Raw genomic sequence first — 21576 nt, 5'->3', positions numbered from 1 at the left:
GCAACTTTCCTGAAGGAAGTTGGGAAAACTTCCTGAAGGGAATTGATCAAACTTCTTGAAGAAAGCTAAGCAACCTCTCGGAGGAAATGCAGCAAGCTTCTCGAAGAAGTTTGAGCAAACTTCTCGAAGACAACTGAGCAAGCAAGCTTCATAAAGCAATTTGAGCAAACTTCTCGAAGAAAATTTAGCAAACTTCTCGAAGAAAATTTAGCAAACTCATCTCCTGATGGAAATTGAGCAAGCTTCCTGAAGGGAGTTGAGCAAGCTTCCTGAAGTAAATTGAGCAAACTTGTCGAAGAAAATTTCTTGAAGGAAGTAGCTCAAAATTTCTGAAGGAAGCTTAACAAACTTGCTGAAGGAGTTTGAGAAAATTTCTTAAAGGAAGCTGAGCAAACTGCGTGAAAGAAGTTGAGCAAATATCGGAAGAGGTTGCTACTCAAAGGACATTGAGCAAAATTCTCGAAAGAGTTCAAGCAAACTTCTTGAAGGGAGTTGATCAAACTTCTCTGAGAAAGCTGAACAATCTTCCGGAGGAAATTGAGCAAATTTCTTGAAGGAGGTTGAGCAAACTTCTCGAAGACAATTGAGCAAATTTTTTGAAGGAGGTTGAGCAAACTTTCTAAAGGAAGTTGAGCAAACTTCCTGAAGGGAGTTTTGCAAGCCTCCTGAAAGGAGTTGAGCAAGCTTCCAAAAGTGATTTAAGAAACTTCTCGAAGAAAATTAAACAAACTTCTCGAAGGAATTTAAGCAAACTCTCTGAATGAAATTGCACAAACTTCCTGAAGGGAGTTGCGCAAATCTCTCGAAGAAAGCTGAGCAAGCTTCCTGAAGTAAGTTGAGCAACCTCTCGAAAGGTTATTTAGCAAACTTCTCAAAAGAAATTGAGCAAACTTCTTGAAGGAAGCTGAGCAAACTTCTCGAAGGAGGTTGAGCAAACTTTCTGAAGTAATTTGAGCAAACTTCTCGAAGAAAATTGAGCAAACTTGCTGAAACCAGTTGAGAAACCTTCTGAAGGAAGCTTTAAAAACTTCCTGAAGGGAGTTGAGCAAGCTTTTGAAGGAATATGAGAAAACCTCTCAAAGAAAATTAAGCAATATTTCTGAAGAAGATTGAGCAAATTTCCTGAAGGAAGTTGAACAAACTTCTTGAAGGAAATTCAGCAAACATCTTGAAGGAAGCTGAGCAACCTCTTGAAGGAAATTGAGCAAACTTGTTGCGCAAATCTCCTGATGAAAGTTGAGCAAAGTTTTTGAAGGGAGCAAACTTTCTGAAGGAGGTTGAGAAAATCTCTTGAAGGAAGCTGAGCAAACTTCTTGAAAGAAGTTGAGCAAATATCAGAAGAGGTTGCTACTCAAAGGACATTGAGCAAACTTCTCGAAGGAGTTTAAGCAAACTTTCTGAAGAAAGTTGAGCGAACTTCCTGAAGGAAGTTTAATAAGCTTCTTAAAGGGAGTTGAGCAAGCTTCCTCAAGTGATTTGAACAAACTTCTCGAAGAAAATTTAGCAAACTTTTCAAAGGAGTTTAAGCAAACTTCCTGAAGCAAGTTGCACAAACTTCCTGAAGGGAGTTGAGCAAGCTGCCTGAAGTAATTTGAGAAAAATAAGCAAACTTTCTGAAGGAGATTGAACAACTTTCCTGAAGGAAGTTGGGAATACTTCCTGAAGGAAGTTGAGCAAACTTCATAGAGAAAGCTGAGCAACCTCTCAGAGAAAATTGAGCAAACTTCTCGAAGGAGGTTGAGCAAACTACTCGAAGACAATTGAGCAAATTTTCTGAAGGAGGTTGAGAAAATTTTCTGAAGGAAGTTGAGCAAATTTCCTGAAGGGAGTTTTGTAAGCTTCCTGAAGGGAGTTGATCAAGCTTCCAAAAGGGATTTCAGCAAACTTTTCGAAGAAAATCTAGCAAACTTCTCGAAGGAGTTTAAACAAACTTCCTGAAGAATGTTGCACAAACTTCCTGAAGGGAGTTGCGCAAATTTCTCGAAGAAAGCTGAGCAAATTTCCTGAAGGAAGTTGAGCAAATTTCCCGAAGTAAAATGAGCAACCTCTCGAAAGGTAATTTAACAAACTTCTCAAAAGAAATTAAGCAAGCTTCTTGAAGGAAGCTTAGCAAACTTCTCGAAAGATGTTGAGCAAGCTTTTTGAAGTAATTTGAGCTAACTTCTCGAAGAAAATTGTGCAAGCTTTCTGAAACCAGTTGAGAAACTTCCTGAAGGATGCTTCAAAAACTTCCTGAAGGGAGTTGAGGAAGCTTTTGAAGGAATATGAGAAAACCTGTCAAACAAAAATAAGTAATTTTTCTGAAGTAGATTGAACAAATTTCCTGAAGGAAGTTGAACAAACTTCTTGAAGGAAGCTTAGAAAACCTCTTGAAGGAAATAGAGCAAAAATTTCTGAAGGAGGTTGAGCAAATTTCCTGATGGAAGTTCAGCAAAGTTTCTAAAGGGAGCAAACTTTCTGAAGAAGGATGAGCAAACTTTCTGAAGGAAGCTGAAAAAACTTCCTGAAATTATTTGAGCTAACCTCTCAAAGAAAATTAAGCATTTTTCTGAAGGAGATTGAGCAAATTTCCTTAAGGAAGTTGAACAAACTTCTTGAAAGATGTTTAGAAAACTTCTGAAGGAAATAGAGCAAAAATTTCTGAAGAAGGTTGAGCAAATTTCCTGATGGAAGTTCAGCAAGTTTCTAAAGGGAGCAAAATTTCTGAAGGAAATTGAGCAAACTTCCTGAAGCAAGTTGAGTAAACTTCCTGAGGGAAGTTGTGCAAGCTTCCTGAAGTAATTTAATCAAACTTATCGAAGCAAATTAAGCAAAATTCCTGAACGAGGTTGAGCAAACTTCTCGAACAAAATTGAGCTAACTTTCTGAAGGGAATTGAGCAAGTTGCTGAAGTAATTTGAGCTATGCTCTCAAAGAAAATTAAGCAATTTTTCTGAAGGAGATTGAGCAAATTTCCTAAAGGAAGCTGAAAAAACTTTCTGAAGGAAGTTCAGCAAACATCTTGAAGGAAGCTGAGCAACCTCTTGAAGGAAATTGAACAAACTTGTTGCGCAAATCTCCTGATGAAAGTTTTTGAAGGGAGCAAACTTTCTATAGGAGGTTGAGCAAACTTTCTGAAGGAAGTTGAGAAAACTATCTGAAGAAAGTTGAGGAAACTTCCTCCTTTCCTGAAGTAATTTGAGCAAACCTCTTGAAGAAAGTTGAGCAAACTGACTGAAGAAAGCTGAGCAAACTTTCTGCAGGAGGTTGATCAAGTTTCCTGAAGGGAGTAGATCAAACTTCTCGAAGAAAATTGAGCCCACTTTCTGAAGGAGGTTGAGCAAACTTTCTGAAGGAAGCTGAAAAAACTTCCTGAAAGGACTTGAGTAAGCTTCTTGAAGGAAGCTGAGCAACTTCTCGAAGGAAATTGAGCAAACTTCTGGAAAGAAATTGAGCAAACTTTCTGAAGGAGATTGATCAAATTTTCGGAAGAAAGGTGATCAAGCTTCCTGAGCAAATTTCTCGAAGTAAGTTGAGCCACCTCTCGAAGGAAATTGAGCAGACTTCCTGAAGGAAGTCTGGAAGTGCTCAATTATATAAAAAAAACATGATTTGTTTTCTTGGAACAATCTATTATTTCTTTCAAATTTGTTCAAACAATACATCTAAAAGCTAACCAATCTATCGCACACGTAGGCCAATTAAAAGCTTCCGAACACTATGATGCCGAATTGCAACAGAAACACGATCTAGGTTCACATATGTACAGGAAACAAAAATCAGCACAAAGCTCTCCTCTAAGAGGTCAATCAAAGCAGTTATGCAGCAGCGCTATAGCTTGCTTCTCTAAACAATTGCCCGAAATACTGCATTTCCAGTGCACTTCCTAGTGAAGTGTCCAAGGTTAGTTAGTTGAAATCATAAGCATCATTCCTCATCCGGAAAAATATAGCTAGATATCAAACAGAAACTACCGAACGGAAAAATAATTAATAAAAATAAAAACAAAATACAGAAACACTACCGAAAAAAGTTCGATGTAATGAGTAAAAACAAGAAACAGGAAAAAGTAGAAATTCTCTCGCTTTGGATTTAAGTCTCTTTTTAAAAACATTATTTAATGATCTTTTTTTTTTTTTTTTGATTACTGTTGCTGTTCAAAGTTCTCAAATTTACCTGGAAACCATCATATGTCCAACTACCAAACTTCATTTCACATCTTTGATCGTCAAATGGAAACCACGTTATATCTATTTTACATGTTGATTTGAAGATTCCTGGTGGCACATATAAACAAGAACCATTATTACGCACGACTACGTTCGTCGGATATGTGCCATCAAAGCCTTCATCAGCACTAAAATATAAATATACGGTAATGATGAATTTTCCAACTGCTGTCCACTTTCAAGTTTTATTGAATTGGGGTTGTTGGGGGTTGTAGAGGTTAGCTATAACTATATAATAACAGTGAATAGAAGGTGTGTTTAGATCTGTCTAGATTAAGGTAAGATTAGTATTTTTTTTTCATTTGTTGGTTATTTGTATATCATTTTTTTTGCATTTGGCGTATGTAGAGGAACAGTCCTAGTTGGTGGTTATTATATCATTCTCATGGGTACGAAAACAGAAGGATGTCGTTTGCTGCTTTTTTCGGGGATTTTCATTGGTTGGATCTTTTGGGATGCAGACGCTTAGGATACGTGTGGTGTCGGTTTTGCCAGAACTTTCTGTATCAAATCATCATTACTGTAGAAGTGAATGGGAGTAATATAAAGAATTTTGAAAATTTTTTAGCTTATCTTCAAGGCAACAATTTTACATCTACTGGCTTCCAAAAAGATTCCCAAACCAGTAATAAACACTACAATTGAATTGGTTTTACGATAGTCTTCATGGATTTAAAGCGAATCTGACTTCGAGTTTTTTTTTTCTTTGGATGAACAACAGCACATAAAAACATATTATTTCATTCGAAAAATGTGTAATAATCACGGTTATCTAGTTTAACAATAAATTTTATGCAATTTAGTATCATAACTTACATTTTATATAACTCATTTTGGTATCATAATGGCCAATTTTTTCGAACTGGCTCATTATGCAACTGAAATGAGTTGCATAATGAAAAAAAGTTGTATAATGTCCATAATGCAACTCATTTGAGTTGCATTATGAACATTATGCAACTCAAATGGGTTGCATTACGAAAAAAATCATTGCATAAAATATTGTATGGAACTCGTTGCAAAACTTGATTTTTTAGCACTCTTCGTATTTATTTAACTCAACAAGCCTCGTTGGATAAATGTACGACTCGTGCTGAAAAAATCAACTTTTTGCAACTCATTACATAAATAACTATTCTAAAACTAAAAATTTCCCTCATTTTTCAAACTTTGAAAAAAAACTTACACTGAAAATTTAAAATAACTGTCGATGATCTTCATCTTTACACAACACTGACCAATTCAACAAAATTATGGTCAATAAAAGGGCCTAAGTATACATACGATAGGTGAAATTTCATTCATTTTATAAATTTTTAAATGTTTTTCTAAGTTGTGGGTAAGCTAATTTAATGTTATTTTTCCGAAAATAAAAACCGTTATTCTATTTCTTATAGCTTTCATTCAATGCAATTCTAATTGGAGTTTTGGCCCCCAGAATTCTAAATATTATTATTATTATTATTTTTATTATTATTATTAGCTTTATTAGGGAGATTTTCAGCCCGAGGCTGGTTCATCTCCAACACTAAAAAAATAGATTTTCTTAAAATTAAAATTTTATTTTTTTAGTTTCCAGCTGTTCTCAGGTTGGTTTCGCCACGATGATTTATTGATTCTATGATTTTGACTTGAGTAATACTTTGCTGTTTTGTAATTCTGAAGTTCTAAATCATTTTCTCAAACGCAAATTATCACCAAGAATCAAATATAGATTCCACAGTTCTGATTCGCGTTAACGTGTTTTTTTTAACCTATAAGGGTTTATTATATGAAGCATGAACTTTAAAATTTCTGCTGAAATTATGAAAAATTTCCAGAAGTTCTAAAACGAGTGATTGCTTTAGGTTTTTTTTAAATGAAAATCTACATGTTTATGAAATCTACATTTTATGAAAATCTACATCAAAATAAAAAAAAAGAAATCTCATTAACAGTTTTTCAAACATTCGTTTTTTTTATAACTCACTGAACTTGTATACAATGATTTGATTTATTAATTCATGGGTCTTTTTTCTATTGCCCTGCAGCATTTAACTCTCTTTTTACAGTAAAAGATTATCTATTCTTAAAGCAAAACTGGAATTTCTATATTTTTTGGTTTTTGATTTTTTCAATAATGGAATGTTTTTTTTTAAATCGGATTCCATACGTATTAAAGGAATGGTCAAGGAATTTTCTGATTTTTTTTCTGAGCAAAATGTTGTTCAGTTTTTCAGAAACCCTATTTATCAAAATTTTGGTTTCTGCAAAATCGAAAAACATTTTCGAACAAGAAAAAAATCAGAAGTACTACACTTTGAGAGACAACCTGGATCATTCGTCTAAACATGTATGGAAAACAATTTTGAAAATATAGTACAGTTTCACCTTAATTGTCATTCCCGAAAACCCCTAATTTTAGAATAAAAAAAAACTCAAAATTAAAATGTGTGTGCTCTTTAAGATTTAAATCACACAAAAATATTAATCTCCAAATTTGAGCAAAACATATTGAGACTTAGAATTGGGACTTAGGACTTAGGCGTAAGTCTGTCCTTCCGGGCGTTTTTTTTTTATTACCGTTCAAATTGGGCCGAAGGGTCTCAGATTTTCATGAAAATTTTCCACAGGCTGAGCTCATGAATATATGAACAAAAAAAAATTGCGAAAAATTCAGGGTCGCCTATTTTCCCGGAAAACTCAGGTAGAAATTCCTTGTTTTCCCCTGACACTACTTACTTTGAAAAATCATAACTCAAAAACGAAGCATCATAGAAACAAAGTTATTTTAGAAAATGAAAGCAAATTTTCTCAGGAATCCAAAAAATATGAACTGGGAAAAAGTTTTCCACAAAGTTTTCCACAGTTGAGAAAGCTCGTAAAGAAAAGCCGGAGAAACAATGCCCGACCTCGTGAAAAATTTAAAAAAATATATTTTTGAGAAGGTAATATTATAAGCTTTGATCACTGAAATTTTTGGAATGGACTTTTTTTTTCTTTCTTGAGTTATGGTAAATTTTGTGAAAAATAACCATGTGCGCATATATTATATGGTCATTTTTCACATATTTGAACATAACTCAAGAACGAAACACAAGTGCATTCCAAAAATTTCAGCTTATGAAACTACCTTCTTAAAAATATTTTTTTTGAAAATTTCCCGCTAGTTCGGACATAGTTTTTCCAGCTTTTCTTTATGAATTATCTTCAACTGTAGAAAACTTTTTCCTTTTCATATTTTTTTGGATTCCTGAGAAAGTTCGCTTTCATTTTCTAAAAATAAACTTTGTTTCTACAAAGCATTCTTGATTTATGATTTTTCAAAGAAAAGGCTTATATGACACATTTGGATATTTTTCAATAAAATTGGCCATAACTCAAAAACGAAAAAAAAAATGCATTCCAAAAAATTCAGCTATTAAAGCTTATGGAATAACCGTCTCAAAAATATTTTTTAGATATTTTTTAACGAGTTCGGGCATAGTTTTTCTGGCTTTTTTTTACGAACTTTTTCAACTGTGGAAAATTTTGTGGAAAACTTTTTCCAGTTTATATTTTTTGGATTTCTGAGAAAATTTGCTTTCATTTTCTAAAAAAAACTTTTTATGATGCGTCGTTCTTGAGTTGAGATTTTTCAAAGTTAATAGTGTCAGGGGAAAACAAAGAATTTCCACCTGAGTTTTCCGGGAAAATAGGTGAGCCTGAATTTTTCTCATTTTTTTTTGTTCATATATCTATGAGCCCTGCCTGTGGAAAAAGTTTCATGAAAATCTGGGACCCTTCGGCGCAATCCCGTACGGCAATGAAAAAAATGCCCTTCTTTCAATGTTGCCATGGTATGGATTTCTTTGAAATTTACAAAATGTTAGATAACAAAAAGATCTCTCAAAAACCCCACTTGAAGATTATCTGTTGATCGAGCATTTGAATAGTTAGAGTCTTAAAACTCAATTTTTTTGTAAAAAAAAGAAAAAAAAAACTGACAAAACTTGTCAAACTATTATTCAACGTTATTTTGGGAAACATGTTACTTCAAGTTTTTGAACCCTTTGGAGTCGGATTGTTTTGCCTTAGCTTGATGCAACCTCGCTGGCCGCGTTTTTTATGCTCAGTTTCATCGCCAGGGTCAAATTGATCGCTCCGGCTTCAAAGGGTTGAATATAAGTTAAAAAAAATCGAAAATCTGTAAATGTTCTAGTATGCAAATCAAGTTAAAAGTAAATTTCAGCCTTTTAGCTTTTCCACTACCACGAAATCGCAGTACTTTTTGATTTAAGCTCAAAAAGTTATCTGTTGACGATAAGCAAACATTTTCGCCTTTTAATTTCCAATAATTTTTCTTATGTTTTTTTTAATTGAAAACAAGCACCTTTTCCCAGAACAACAAGTACGTCAATGAAAGGATTTAAATTACACGGAGCGTGGTTTTTTTACGAAAAATTAACACTTATTACAATAAAATCGACTTAATCAGAAGAGCCACCCAAATTTCATAATTTGGTTTCAAATTACCGTGTATTTTAATATAAAGCTAAGTCTACACTCAAACGTGAAAAAATATCAAAAAGTTAAAGTTCTGCTTTGGAAAATGACTTTGTCGTGATGAACCTTTTGACAAATTTTCCATTGGGAATCAAATATTGCTAAAATTCGAAGGATATGACAAGAAAATTTACAAATACAGATTTGAGATACTTCTTGAAAGATAGGAAAATGGCACTGTTGTACAATAAAAAAAACTAAGAAAAAGAAATATGTCAATGAAATAATAAACAAAGTAATGTCTATTTTTGTGGTTTGAACCAATTTGGAAATATATCGAAAAACATTACCATTCCTATCGCCAAAGATTCCTAGACGGGAGTAATCCATTCGATAAAAAAATGGTTTTTTTTTCGGCTGCGCCGCTGTTTTCAAACTACGAATACAATTGCTCATTACTGTTTACAAAAAGTAAGTGTCAAATCAAAAAATATATCATTGACCGTTGAAAACTCCTCCCAGAGACAATTTCTGGCTACGCCACTGCATCAATTTATAATATGTTCAGATGATTGGGATACACTATATGAATCTATCTATTCATACAGAAAAAGGAATTAAAGCTAATTTCTACGGAAAATGTTGGAATTTTGGTAAAATCCATAATTTAAAAAACTGTAAACCTCGATTTTCAGCAAAATCCAACAAACTGCTCTCCTCAATTTTAGCACAAACTCGAAATCAGCATGAAATTATGCACAAAAAAATTTGGAACTACTGTTTTAAATTCAATGTTGCATTACACATATTCTATTAATTTCTATGTACTGATATTGAAAATTGGCAACATATTTCAAATTATTGTTCCATGAAATCTTTGACTTGTCAAACATCCTTAAAATTGGCAAGTTTTGTTCGAATATCTTTGATAAAACGACATCACCAGACTTTGAAACATTTTTTATTATTACATTTTTTTTTCAAAATTTTCAAATTTTTAACATAGGTCAGAAGCTGATTCTAAACCACTATATCCATGTTGTTAAGCACAACGAACGTACCTACAAAGACAACTGTAAATTGACAAAAGCTAACCAAAAACAAAAACAATGTTTGGATAGTCCAATCCTAAAAAGAAAGAAAAATGCATTCCCAAAGCATTTTTGTAAGTTTTTTTATTGTAGAATTTCTTAATAATTATTTAGGAACCCTCGAGATCGACCAGCAAAAATGTTATTTTTATAAAAACTAAATTAAAGCTAATTTTTCGTAACTTGTTCAACTATTTTTTTTTTCATTTTTTTACATTTTTTACATAAAACTCCAAACTTTCGTTATATTGCAAAGCATTTTTTTTAATCAGTTTTATACAAATTAAGAGGTATGATCAAGGTATCTCCTGATTTTTTTTCCTGGTGAAAAAAGTTGATAAATTTTTCAAAACCATTTTTTTAATTTTATTTAAAAATGGTTTCTGAAAATTGAAAACCATTTTCCCCTTGGGGAAAAAAAACTTAAAAGATACCTTGATCCTCCATCTAAATTTGTATGAAAACTGATTGGTTAACGCGATGTTTAAGTACGATATCGTTTACGCAGCCTTTGATAAAATCCCCCTGATAAGTATCTCCTAATATGAATAGAACTATGCAAAATTAAAAATCTTGTACCTTTTGCAAATTTGACATTATGATCACTTTCAAATTAGAATATCTAGAACTTCTCATAGCTTTATAAATCAATTAACTACCTGCTTTTTTCTGCAAATATGTGGAAAGGTCACAAATATAAACTTTACAAATATAGTTCATTTACTTAAAGTGTAACTTATAATAAAACTTTTATACAAAAGTTTGCTATTGAAAACAAGCTATAATTTTCACGATGGGAAATTACAAGTTTATTCTTACATGTTTTATAGGGATTTTGTTAATAATAATAAAAAAAATGTACAGAAAAGGTTCTACGGTTAACAAAAACGCAATGATGCAACATTACTTCCAAAGACTGTCCAGAGGCTCATTATTACTGTTGGATACGTTGTCAACTGCAATGATTTTTTGGTCTTGTAGAGGTTTAAAGAAAAAGATAAAAAAAATAATAAAATCATAAATTATAACTAGTATTTTTGTAAAATTATCATTTTAATAGGGGGATTCACTTCACAGCGTAAACTGATTAAACTGATTAAACGTCGCAATCACCAAGGCAATCTTCGATTATTTCATTCGCAAAATCGTGAAACATTTCAAATAAGCAGAAAATCATGGCTTACGCAGCAATTTAATCTGTTTAGTGAATACCCCTAATATAAATATAAGTCAGGGTTGAATACCTGAACTTGTCTAACAAGAGCATTTCTTCGTTTCTTCGTTTGAGCCATCTCTATGGGTGTATGTGTTCTATTTCGTGTAGAGAGCTAAATTTGTTCTTATGTAGAAATTTTCTGATATTTCGACAAGAACAAAAATAAAAACAATCATATCACTTGGAGCTATTCGTGTGATATTCTTTAAATTTTTGAATAACACATCAAATTCACATGAGCTATGACAGCAAAGATTGTTCGATTTGACATAAGATTCAGATATTCTCGTCTGCCCAATTATCCGTACGGCCAGTTTTTCGTCAAAATATTTTTTCATTCAAATGTTCTTAACTTTTTTATACGTTAATAAAAAACGCTGATTTTTTGACCAATCATAAACCATATATTGAAGTTCCATTGATAAAATTTTGAGCAAGTTTTCTGAAAGTTATAGAACTTTCAGTAAAGCTTGATTGTTTATTGAACAAAATGTCAATTCTGTATATCCTAAAGAATATTGGATAAAATATACCCAAACTTTTTTGAGAGAACACTAACACATGAACATTTAATAAGCATTCTTGTTAGGATTAATTTGCTCACTGCAAAAAATATGAAAAATCTACTTATGTATTTAACGATGTTTATAAATTTACCATATCTATATATATAAAAATGCAGTGGCATACGTGGGACCGCGCATAACTTGCGAACGGCAGGTCCGATTTTGGTCGTCTTAGTTTTGTTCTGTTGGTTTTCACCCAAGGAAGGTTTATGAGGCATAAAACATGGAAAAATTGAAAGTTTTTAAAAATCGATCTTCTATACATTTTGATCGGGGACTTGGTCTTGGCTAGAAACTTGAAACGTCAAAAAACGCAGTAGGCAAGACAAAGTTTGCCGGGTACAGCTAGTTTTACATATATAATATGCCAAACGTTTTCCACTAATAAAAGTGCATTATGTGAACGAAAAATGCATAGGACCTACTCTGAATATTTAGTAAAGTAGGTCCTGTTATCAAGTAATAACATTTGAAGGAGTTGAGAAGTTGAAAACACTTGGTATTTTTATTGATCAAAATATCATAAATTTCCAAATAATACTCTGAAAATATACAGATTTTTCATATTTTTTGTAGTGAATATTAAACCTCAAACAAAGCTGCCTTAGGTATAAGCTGTAATACAACAGAAAACGAAAAAGTTCAATAAAGTACATATTGAAATATAATATTTGAAAAATTTCTTCAAAGATCTTATGAATTTTACTAATAGTTCTATTACTTTCAGAAAACTTATTCGGTTTCGCTCAAAAGTTTACCAATGGAGCTTTAATATATGGTTTATGATTTGTCAAAATTTCAGCGTTTTTGATTGACGTATAAAAAAGTTATGAGCATTTGAATGAAAAATTATGTTGACGAAAAAAATGCTGTACGTAGAAAATTGTCAACTTTGAAAGGCTCAATTTGAGCCATTCAAATGCCATCAGATAGGTATGTTTGACAATTTTGACCATAATTAGATTTTGGACTACAAATCAGCCAACTTTACCGTTTAAAATATGTTTAAAAAACAGTCGCTGGCCAAATGATTCAACTTCCAATATCTTGAATTTGACTACAAAAAGCCTTTTTCTACAATGAGAAACTTTTGAAATAATAGATAGCCAATGCATGTTGTGAAATAATTGAATGAATAATGTATTATTATTGACATCTTGTAAATATGTTTGTGATTTTTTTAAAAAGGTAAAGTTTATCGTTATAACATCTAGAATCAAATGATTTTTTAGCATATCTAACATTTTATAATGAATCGTATATATGATACAGATCTCACCCTTCAAAGATTATCGTGAACACCTTTGTGGAAAATCTTACTAATGACAATTGTGTTGATCAATGCTAGATATTCAGTGCAGTGATTATGTGCTTAAAATTCAAACATTTTCGAAAATTCGTTAAACTGGTTGTTTCTAGAGCGGTATGTGCAAAAGATTGAGGGTGTTTGAATTTTCCTAAGAATTACTCTATTTTAAGATATCTGAAAAAAGGAGTCATAAAAATTGTGGATTTTCAAGCATTTGGTGAATAAAATTGTGAGAGATTTGTTTTATAAATCCGATTTTTCAAATACATCGTACTTAATAATAATAATGATCTGAACAGAATAATCCATCTTCTGGCAAATCCGACAATTCGCACACGTCCCCCCAAACGCCCACCCAAAATCCCAACAACAATGCATGATTCCGTGTGTGTTTGTTTTGATTGATTGTGTGTGTGCAAATCTATTAGAGAGACAAAGACAGATACAGAGTGAGTGACATAGTGACAAAGAGAGAGAGACAGTGTTCATTGTGTATTTTTGGCGTTTTTTTTTTTGGTTTCAACTACAAGAGTGGTGGGCGGTGGCGGCAAGGCACAAGTACAAGTGAGGATTGATTCTCTCTTCTTCTTCTAGGCAAACAGTTACGTAGTAGGTTACGGATCATTGTTGCGGTAAGTTCTGGTTCGACCGCAAGGATACTCGCTTGTCGTCGCCCATTGGGGGGGGGGGGGGGGGGGGCGCCCGGTCAACGGTGGGATGGTTTCGGTTCGCGAAGAGCCCACCTGGCCGCGGGAGAGACGGAAATTGACGGTGCCTAAGGGGTGCTGCACTGGATGTGACTGATGATGTTCTGTGGCAAGCGCGCGACGAAGTCTTCAATGAAGCCATGACTGACTGGGGGAGGGGGGGGCACTAGAGGGTTGCGGATCAAACTCGGATATAGAAAAGTGGGATCAAAGTGGGGAAGTCCTTTCCTTGAGGCACAGGCAAGGGATCTCTTCTATAGCAAGCAGCTGAGAGTTGGGTGCCCAATGTATGAGTGTGGGTGTTTCGGTGCATCGAAGGTGAGGCTAACGGTGAATTTCGGAAGTGCTCTCCGGCCACGTGGTTCGCGCAATAAAGTATCCCGCCGTCCACCGCGCCACTTGTCCGGGAGCTGCCCGACGAGGGGCCACTCCCGTTCCGGTTGACATCTGTTGATTTGGCGCGCAACAAGCGAGTTTCCTTGCGGAGTGGGGGGTTTTGGCATAACTCCAATGTTTGACGGGCACACACAGGTTCAACTGTGGTGGTGCGTTTTTCGGCCGCGGAGTTTTCGCCGGAAGCCAAATCCGACGGGAGCATGGAGCTTGGCACTGGCACTGCCTACTGCTTTGGCCGGAGAACCCAACAGAGGGACAAGAACGGTTGCAATTATTGCATTATTTTCGCCTTCGTGTCGTAGTTTGCCGCGCGGCCGGCTAGCTGGCGTCGTGTCTCACTCTGCGGTCGGTCGGAGTTGGGTTGGACCGGTGCAAATTGGGTGTCATTTGCGGTGCGGTGGTTTCGAAACGGGCGGGCAGGTGGTCGTGAATTGGCGCGCGGAGTTGATATAATTTAATTTTCTGTGATTTTTTTTCTTTCCTTCTTTTGGCGAAGTGCAGTGTGAACCAGAGACGATTGACAGGTGTGATTAATATTTCATGAATCACTTATTCGAGCGCCATGAAAAATGTAGCGACGTAATTGTAGTGTGTTGAACGGGTGGTTGCAGAAAAATATGATAAGGATTATATTCAACAGGCATACTGAATCGTTGACACCTTTTTTTTGCTCAATTGCTTTAAAGTAAAGAATGAAATAATTCATCAACATGAAATTGCATATGATGCATTCCATGCACTTCTACACCGTGGTATTTGTACTTCATTGAAGGTTATTTGCATGCACCTGACGAATTGTATTCTTTTTGCAGCAAAATGAAGAAAATTACTTATATTTTCAAATAGTCCTTGCAACTTAGAAAACTGTTTCAAGAAAGCAGTAAATTTCTCTACGTTAAGTCAAAATTTGTCATTTTATGCAACCTCCAATTATAAAGCATTCATTGAATCTGGTTGTTTGATATGCTCCGAATTGCCCATAATTTTGACGGATGAAAAAAATACAGCAAACGAAGCAAAATTTGTTCCTCTTTGATTGGCTCTTTCAATCGAAAGCGTTACCCGAGCAGACGAGAAAAGCTCAATAACAACATATTTTGTTATGGAGATTAGAAAGTGAAATTTGTTTGTTTGAGATAAGAGGTAAAAATACTGAACATAATATTTCAAAATAACTCCTGGAACATCGTCCTCAATAAATAAATAAAAATATGCTATTAGTCAGAAGGTTGAAGAACAATTTTTTGATATTATTTTCAATACTTTTACCTCTTATTTAAATCAAACCAATATCACATGTTGACCGTCAGTACTTGACCTCTACCCGGGTAGCTTCCTATATGTCTTCATTGTCTAACATGCTTCTGGAGCAAGTGGAAGCAGAAGCATTAAAAATTATTGCTGAGAATGAGGAACCATGTTTCAGCGGCGTCTTCGTCGGTGTTTACGGCAATGAATATATATTTGGGTTTTATTCCATTAAAGCATACCAGCAAAGCTGCTTTACAGGTTTTAGGCAAACTAATAAATCAACTGAATCATTTGGGCATCTAATCTCTTACCGCAGCAAGTGGGAAGGAATGATCTCCAGTTTGCTTCACGAGTCAACCGACCGGCGATGACGAACAGCGGTCGCAATTGGTTCGTGCTCGTACGTTTTGGTGACTGGTACGGATAACTGATCGTATTTTTCATGTTCACTCACATTCAAGCACTGCTAATCGGTGGAGCAGGTCAGGGGCATCCAGAGAATGCAGACAAAATGAAAAAAAAATGTGCACATTCTCTGTCCACAGTGAAAACGGGCAGGCGCTAATAAGTTCTATCAAGAGGAAGACTCCAGATTTCATTCCAACTGGAGAAATGTTCCCAATTCCGTCAATTTGAAATTTGATAAAAGGGGCTGTCCATAAACCACGTGGTCATGAGGGGGGGGGGGGGTTCGACCAACGACCATTTTGTATGGACGAGTAAAAAAATTTGTATGGACTAATGACCACGCGGGGGAGGGGGGGGGGGGGGGGTTGAGAAGTCCCAAAAAAATGACCACGTGGTTTATGGACAGCCCCAAAGTACTGTTCAGGTGAAGATATGACAAAGCTACACCTAGAATTAACAAGAGCACAAATCAGAAGAGCGAATTGACCGTTTGCACTGAAAAAATGATCGATTGGTCACCATCAGCATGTAACCAATCGATCAATTTAATCAACATTAATCATCCATTAATGTATTTTTAACTTATTTATTAACAAAATAACGGACGTCTTATGCATACTAATTTACTATTATTCAGCTTTTAGTGTGGATCAATATTCGTTTATTACCTTTTAAGGTATGTTGAGTTCCGACTGCCATGAGATGCAAAACTTTGGGAAATGGCTTAATAGTCTTCCTAGGAATTCAAACGAGTTGTTTAAATCTTTGCCGGAATTTTTATCCGTTTAGAATATTTTCCAAGGGGTCGATTCATTATAGCTTTCTTGACCAGAAACAGTAACCAATCAAATCCTTGGGAAACATCCCAAATGGACAGAAATTCTGAAAAAAATGTGAACATATCGTTCCTACACGTCCCTAACATGACTGCTAAATATTTCTCAAGCGCCAATCCAATGCGTTTAGTGAACCTACGGTGCGCCAAGAATGAATGCAATCTGAATGGTTCGCATACAAATGAAGCCACCGAAGCAAACTTGGAAAGAAACAAATTGATTATGAAAATGAATCAGCCTGTAACAATACAAAAGCAAAAGAATTTTGACATTTTTCGATGGTTTGTGGTCGCATTCGTTGCCGTTCTTTTCTCTCTCTTAGAGAGAAAATTAAGGTTAACTTTGTATGCCAAACTTGATGCTGAATCGCCATAAGGCTGACACAAATTTCGATTTTCTCTTATGTCACCACCCCCTTGGAAAATTTTGGTCAAAATCCAACATTTTGAGGGGGGACACAAATAAATTATTCAAGAAATTCAAACTTTTTTAAGTGAAATTAGAGTCGTCGAGAAAATTTCTTAACAAATCCGATGAGTTTGACAATTTTGCCTAATTGTTTGGGTAATTTTGCATCGAATACATTTATTATTTATCTTGTCCCCCCTTGACGAGTTTACGAGTAAGGTGACAAAAGAAGAAAATGAGATTTGTTCCGGCCTAATGAACGCAAAATTAACGTTGCAAACCAAATGCAGTCACGTCCCACTCAGAATGTTAACACTAAAGACACTATAAGCAAAGACACGAAAGTAATTATTGTTGCTGTTGCTGAAGGCTGCCCTATGCTGACGACGAAGATGCTGAATAATGCCTTAAAAGCACGATTGACAGCTCTCCTGCCCGATTGGAGTGACATTGGCAGTACACACGTCGAGTCATTTACATCGAGTTTGCTGTATCAAAATAATAATTCCCCATTGGATTGTAAAATCACAGGTTGTCTGCAGTATGGAGCTTGCCTACAATTTCGCGTGCAAGAAATTATTTTATGAAAAATCGAAATAAAAAATATATGGATTTTTAAGCGTTCTAGCATTCACGTGTAGACTAGTTTTTAGAGTTAGTTTCTGTGTTCATTATAAACTCTCTTTTCACCATGAAACATTTTCAAATTCACCGACAAGATACCATCATATTTATAACGTGCTTAAAAAAAAAAAAAAAAACGGTGCCAAACACTTAGAAAGTTTATGTAATCAACGCTCACGGCGTGCCACATTTTTATTTGTATTTGAGTAGCAGGTAGAACTATGAAATATTAATTAGATTCTCAAGCTACGGTAATTGACATTCCTCTCAATGAAATGTTGCCACATGTGAAACGGACCTGGTGTGATGGTTAGAACACTTGACTATCACGCCGAGGACCTGGGATCGAATCCCACTCCCGACAAATTCACAAAATGTGGGTTCTTCCTTCGGAAGGGAAGTAAAGCGTGGGTCCCGAGATGAACTAGCCCAGGGCTAAAAATCTCGTTAATACAGATAAAAAAAAAAAAAAAAAAAAAAAAAAAAAAAAAAAAAAAAAAAATAAAAATATAGACTGGGTCAACAAAGCCGATTTTTAGGAACAAATCTTTCTCATTTCCATTTAGTTTCCAAAACAACTGTGCAAAATTTGGCAGCGTTGGTTGCTTCCCCGTATTCCGCATTGCGATATTTTTCATGGAATTTAGCATGAGAAAACGTGCATTTGGCATTTTTCTCAGAAATTGATTTCAATTTTTGGCCTAAGTTACCAAGCGAATAACTTTTCTCAAAAGCGTCGGATCACTTAACGGTCTTCCGCAAAGTTTTTCGGCATACCCTAGGCTATACTTTAACGTCATTAGTTACAAGGTATTAGACAAAAGAATTGAGCTTATGAATAAAATGCTAAAAAGTACGTTTCCCATACTAAATTCCATTTCAATCGCAATGCATAATACGGGGACTCAACCAATTGCTTCCAACTTTGCACAGTTGTTTTGGACGCCAATATAGATTGAAAAAGCTTTGTTCCGGATTGATGCGATCAAATTTAAATCTTATCCATATAACGTTGACCCACTCTTGTACCTCACTCTTTTCGATTATGCGAACACTTTTGTGCTGCCTTACATCGGCATATCGGCAACATCATATCCAGCAAGAGATTCCAGTTGTATTCATTATTAAACTTCATAATACAAAAGCACTAGATTCTTGTTGCTTCACATTTGTAATTAAAAAAATCCAATCGACTGCAGACGACTGTAAGATCTTCGACTAATTTTGAAAGATGCTGTCTGAAGGTTCAACAACAGTAAACATTTTGTGTATTTGACACATGTCGTATGCATTCACTGCACAGAAGAACTTGCATTATCAGTTGTGTGATTTGACATTATGATTGAAACCCGAGCAAAAACGAATAACAAAATGATAACAAATTCTGCTACCTGGTTATCATTCGTTTGATAATTGAATGTGTTATTATTTAGGTTGAATTAAGAGCCAACATAACAAAAATGATCACTCAAATTTACTCCTCGAATATCAAAATGATAAGGAATTAAGTTATCATTGAGATCAAGTTGATAACTAATTGTGTTATACAATATTTTGTTCAACTTTACATCTAGTTATCAACATAAAAAATGACAGCTGATAGATAACAGGGTTTGTTATCAATTTGTTATCATTTAGAGCTATTTTATCGACCAAAATAGTAAAAATCTGCTTTACCGACATCATCAGCAATTGAAAAAAAATTATTATAATTTGCAACCCATGTTTTCATTTATTGGTCCCAGTGGCTCGAACCCTGATTGAGCGATTGCCGGTCGCAGCTGATAGCCCCCATACCAACGGGAATCTGTAAGAGAGTGATTGAAGGGTACGCTTTCGTACTACCGTCGCATCGGTGTTGGAATGTGGAATCTATTTTAAGATTCGAGGTTCATCACATTCTCAGTTTTGGGAAAGATTTGAAATATGCGATTGGAAACTGATAAAATATTTTGTTAACATTGAGTATTTTTATGCTATCGCGATAGACCAAAATTATTGATAACTAAATATGTTATCATCTGCTTTTCATCAATTGGAAAAGATGATAACAAAAATAACAAAATGATAACACCGATAACACAGTTTATTATCAAAGTGATATCACTTTGTTATCCGTCTTTGCTCGGGAAGAACTAAAACAATGCCAATTTAATCTGAACACCAAACTTGTAAAAATGTGGTACAGTCTTTGGCACACTGATTGGGTTGCGAATCCATGTGAAATTGAGCGAGAAATTATGCAAACAGTTAAAAATTGTTACATCGAGTTCGCTGTAACAAAATGACCCCCATCGCTTTCAACACAATTCTCCATCGGATAATTAAAGGTTGTCTGCAGTATGGAGCTTGCTTACAACATATCGTGCAAGTATTTCTTTTATGTAAAATCGGAAGAAAATAAATGGAATTTAAAGGTAATACGAGACGCTTTGTTAATTTTACTATCTTGCATCGTCATTACCCTCGAAACTTTGACGATGGAAATCTCTAGTTCCAGTGGAGTGATCTAACTGGAAATTTAGTCGATTATTCATCACATGTAAGCAGACAAACGATCAATTATTCATACTATTTCATGTAGTAGATCTAAAGATTTGTATTTTCAATGTTTAAGAGCAATGATTGATGATTCTGAGGACGCCCCGTAAAACTTAAACGTTCCAATATTTACGTCAAATGCAGTTTTCAGAATTTCTCTCTGCGTATGTATATATGTATTGCTTTACAATTTGTCACAATTTTCCTGAATTTTCATAGAAATATGATTCTTGCAGGATTTCCAAGATCGATTTCAACAAGAATTCCTGTGAACATTGCTTCATGTATTCCTTTAGAATGAATTCCGGTCCATGTATTTCATTCAAAACTCCTAGGTTTCCTAGAGTGTTTCTTTCAAGAATTTATTCAGGAATAAAATGAGTCTTCTTCAGGAGTTTCTAGAGAAAATTTTCAAAAGATTGCTTTTGAAAGTAATACCTGGGATTCTCCAGAAATTCATCCTGAGGATTGCTGAGACTTCATTAGAGATACTTTAGGAAATTCCTTCAAGGATTGCTACAGAAGTTCATACACGTATTCCTTCGGTTCTTTCTTCAAAAAATATTGAAGGAATTCATCCAGGATTGGTCACAATTTCTTTGAAAAGTTTTTCTTTTGGATTTTTTGGGAATCTTCAGAAAATGTCTCAACAAATTCTTCAAGAAATTTCTCCAGGGAATTCTTCAGAAGTACCTCTAAAAATTTCTTCAAGAGGTGCAGATATTTTTCATTAATTCCTCTATGATTGTTCCTTGGATTTTCCTTTAGAATTCGAAATATTACAGAAGCTCTCCAAACATTGTTTCAGCAATTTTTGCAGAGATTTTCATTTTCTTTTTCATTGATACCTGTAGAGAATTCTGCAGCTTCTCCAGTTATTCTTTAAATAAATCCTGCAAAACAAAATAAATTAATTCAGAAATTTCTTCAGTAGCTCCTATTCAGAATACCTCCAGGATTTTTTTATTCTGTAGGATATCTTTTAAAAATGTTCATACTTGACAGATTTTTTGCACCAACATTTTCAGAAACTGCATAAGGAGTTCTCCAGAGGTATTGCTAGAGATTTCCCAAACATTTCTTCAAAAAATCCTCAAGGAATCCGCCAGAAATTGTTTGAGTGATTTCTTCAAAAATTCCATCAAATATCCTTTTCTGCAATTTCTACAAAAATTTTTAGGAAATTTGTTCAGAAAATCTTCTACGTGGAGAAATCCAATAACTACTCCAGAAATTTCCCAAGCAATTTCCCCCTGAAATCACTTCCACGGTTTCTCCTAAAGGTTCTCATATTTTTTCTATGAATTGAGGTATCCAAAGATAGCTTCAGAAATTACATCAGGAATGTTTGCTCAGGAATTCCTCCTAAAATTTTGAAGAATTTCTTCTGAGAATTTTCGCAAGCTATATTTCTGATTAGAATTTTCTGAATAAAAAATCCTTGATTTATTGATTTGTCTTTATTAAAGAGACTTTCAGCCCTTGGCTGGTTCGTCTCTATTAAGAAAATAAATCCTTGTAATAAGTATCCCCGAAGGAATTTCTCAATGA

At 34.5% G+C, this 21576-nt stretch overlaps 1 protein-coding gene across 2 annotated transcripts in view; it reads right to left on the bottom strand.

Annotated features, from left to right (window-relative positions):
* Nucleotides 1-21576, bottom strand: part of LOC115268599 (neuronal acetylcholine receptor subunit alpha-7-like) — a 437921-nt gene that overhangs the window by 136439 nt on the left and 279906 nt on the right. For both annotated transcript variants that reach the window (XM_062849461.1, XM_062849462.1), the window contains exon 6: nt 4156-4336. In XM_062849461.1, the coding sequence (XP_062705445.1) occupies nt 4156-4336 (181 nt within the window). The remainder of the gene's footprint in view (nt 1-4155; nt 4337-21576) is intronic.

The sequence above is a fragment of the Aedes albopictus genome, chromosome 2, assembly GCF_035046485.1.
Source record: "Aedes albopictus strain Foshan chromosome 2, AalbF5, whole genome shotgun sequence".
Classification (NCBI taxonomy): Eukaryota; Metazoa; Arthropoda; class Insecta; order Diptera; family Culicidae; genus Aedes; species Aedes albopictus.
This window is presented reverse-complemented; position numbering and strand designations above follow the sequence as displayed.